This window comes from Ananas comosus, linkage group 18 (genome assembly GCF_001540865.1).
Source record: "Ananas comosus cultivar F153 linkage group 18, ASM154086v1, whole genome shotgun sequence".
In the NCBI taxonomy this organism is placed as follows: domain Eukaryota; kingdom Viridiplantae; phylum Streptophyta; class Magnoliopsida; order Poales; family Bromeliaceae; genus Ananas; species Ananas comosus.
Window position 1 is genome coordinate 6,880,268 of NC_033638.1, and position 2,956 is coordinate 6,883,223.

The window sequence follows — 2,956 nt, forward strand, 5'->3', positions numbered from 1 at the left end:
ATAATCCTTTTCTTTACATTATTTATTATTTAATTTCTTTTCGAATTTTTCTAAAACTAAAATTAAACTTTCGAATTATTTTTAAAAACTATTTTAATAAAAGATTAGAAAGATTTTCCAACAAAAACATTAATCTCATCTAAGACCCACCAAATTAAAGAAAAACTTATTCTATTTGGAGTGAACTCTACATCTAGATGGATTTTCTCTTTAGGAGATGATTTAGAATTAGTTCAAATTTTAATTTTATCGGTAAATTATTTTAGTCGTGTCAAATGGTTCGTAGATATCAGGAGGATCAACAAGAAAAAGAACTAAGTAGAGCGAGAGAATCAACTCATTTTTATTTTTTATTTAACATAAAAGGCTCATAGGCAACTTCATTGAAGTATTAAAAAAATGCGCAACAAAGTTAATTACGATAGTTAATTACTTTAATATGAAAGTTTTCTACTAATCTCAAACTCATTTTAAGATTAGTTCATGTTCTACCAAATAAGAAAAAAGAAGAGTGAAAAGAGAGAGAGGGAGATCACATATTATGAACATAGTTCAAATTCATCCAAAATTTTCGAGCAATGCTGATAGGTAACATGTTATCCGTTTCGTTTATTTCTTTTAGAAATAAACTTAGCTGGAAATATGAATCTACTATGATTCGAATACCGTAGCATTTTGATACGTAACTTTTCTCCTTCTTTTTAATATTGTATTAGAGCCAGATAGCTCCTGCGTCGCGGAGCAGGGGAACGAGCTTGCCGCCGAGATGGAGGGACATGACCTTCTCGGTAGGCCCGACTAGGGTGCCGCCAATGAAGACAGCGGGCACGGGCGGTGTCCGCCCTAGCATCTTCACAAGGGCTCGCTCCATCTCGGCCCCCCTGGGGTTCTCGTCGAGCTCGTGGATCGCCGGGCTCACGCCGAGCTCGCGGAAGAGCCTCTTCACGGTGTGGCACATGCAGCAGGAGCTTTTGCTGAAGATCACAACTGCGTTTTGCGAAGCCAATTTTGTAACCCTGTCCATGATGAGCTCTTGAAAAACTGCTTTTTGGAGAAGTGAGAATTGTGATGCAAGTGTTTGTGCAGGGGCTCAGATTCAAGAAGAGTGGAACAATATTTTGAAGTGGCTTGAGAGAGTGTAGATAATGTGGGAGTTGGTATGTGAGAGATTGAACTAAGGTAGTGAATTTTGGGATGTGTTGGAGTTTAAGCTAATTAACTAGAGTGGGGTTATTTATAGAGCAACAAAAAGGTAGTGCAAGAGAATTTTAATTCTATTGGGGAAAATTTTTCAATGGGTTATATTCTCTAATAAGAAAGATATTTTGATTTTCCCAAAATGCCCCTCTGATCATTGGTTTGATGGAGACCCAAGTTCAATTATCACTCATTACTATCCTAATTATTTTGAGTTGGACTAATCTCAATTTTCAAGTTCAAGCAGTGTCCAACCCTAAAAAACCCAAAAGTAAAATATTTACGAAATTGCTTTTTATGTACAAGTTTAGATTATTAGCATAAATTGTTGGCTTAAATGGATTAGTATTTTGACCTGTGGCGGAAGGCCATGTTGGACCGAGTCATATTCGAAATGGCGTGATGCTGGGTGGGTCGAGTCATGTTCGAAGTGGCGTGAGGCTGGTTGGGTCGAGTCACAATCGAGACCCATGGACGCTGCATCTGTACTCTTTAAGTGAATTGGTTGGGTTATTTCTAACAGCTCGAACTTCTGGAATTAATAGTTAGCGCCAACGATCCGACACAAATAATTTGCTTAGCGCTTGTTTGGACTAGTTCTGGTCAACTCCTTTGCTCCAAATGCAGCAACTAAGTTTTTGATACCTAAAAAGTTTAAAACTTGGGCTTTTTTTGCAAATAGCCCCGTGACAACTTTTATTTGCAAAAATAGTCCCATCCAAAAATTATTTGCAAAAATGGCCCTGCCCCTGCCACGCCAGCGCCACGTCAGCGCCACGCGGGCAGGGGGGGCCCAGGTGTTTAAGTTGAACACGGTGAACCATTCACTGTGTCCAATACAAAATTCACCGTGTCAATACAAAATTTTTGTATTGGACACGGTGAATGGTTCACCGTGTCTAATACAAATACCCCAACAATGACTAAGTTGGAGGTATTTGTATTAGACACGGTGAACCATTCACCGTGTCCAATACAAATACCGCGTCCAATTATTTGTATTGGACACGGTGAATGGTTCACCGTATCCAATACAAATATTTCGATCTTAGCTATTTTGTATTGGACACGGTGAATCAAAAATTTTGTATTAAACACGGTGAATGGTTCACCGTGTTCAACTTAACCATCTGGCCCAGCCCCGCCCGCGTGGCGCTGACGTGGCGCTTGCGTGGCGGGGCGAGGGCCATTTTTGCAAATAAATTTTTGACAGGGCCAATTTAAAAAAAAAAAATTTGTAAGGGGGCTATTTGCAAAAAAAGCCCTTAAAACTTTTGTTGTATCAGAAGATAAAAGTTAAATTTTACATAGTTTAATACTTCTTCCATCCCCCCCTCCCAACAAAAAAAAAAAAAACTTTTACTTAAACAGTGTTTTCCATAAAAACTTTAGTCCGTTCGAACCGACAATTAGCCATTTTGCATTATTTATATTTCATTCATGATAATAACTAATAAAAGTTCGCATTTAAAGAATAGTTGATCATATAAAATAATAATCCGAATTGTAAAGAATTTAAGATATTGAACCCAAATCTACATACTAAAGCTTCTGAATTAAAGGTTTCACTAAGTATCATATCCACAGATTAAAAATTTAGAATATCTTAATACACTAAATTAGGAGGTCGGTGTTAGAATCTAGAAGTAGAGTTGGGAGGGGAAAAGGCCACCCCACCACCACTCACAGTTTTTGATGCAAGAAATTAATGTCCTTACCCTTTTGTGTAGTTGATAAGATTTGGATCCTTTGCTAAAAT

General features: G+C 37.7%; 1 protein-coding gene across 1 annotated transcript; it reads right to left on the reverse strand.

Annotated features, from left to right (window-relative positions):
• Positions 530 to 1,188, reverse strand: LOC109724403 (glutaredoxin-C1-like). Its single transcript, XM_020253221.1, has one exon. It carries the CDS (start codon positions 1,022 to 1,024, stop codon positions 713 to 715), a length of 312 nt encoding a protein of 103 aa, XP_020108810.1. The 5' UTR covers positions 1,025 to 1,188; the 3' UTR covers positions 530 to 712.

Bases quoted from the DNA above. Each gene is read 5' to 3' on its own strand.
- LOC109724403 (XM_020253221.1), bottom strand. From the start codon at position 1,024: ATGGACAGGGTTACAAAATTGGCTTCGCAAAACGCAGTTGTGATCTTC.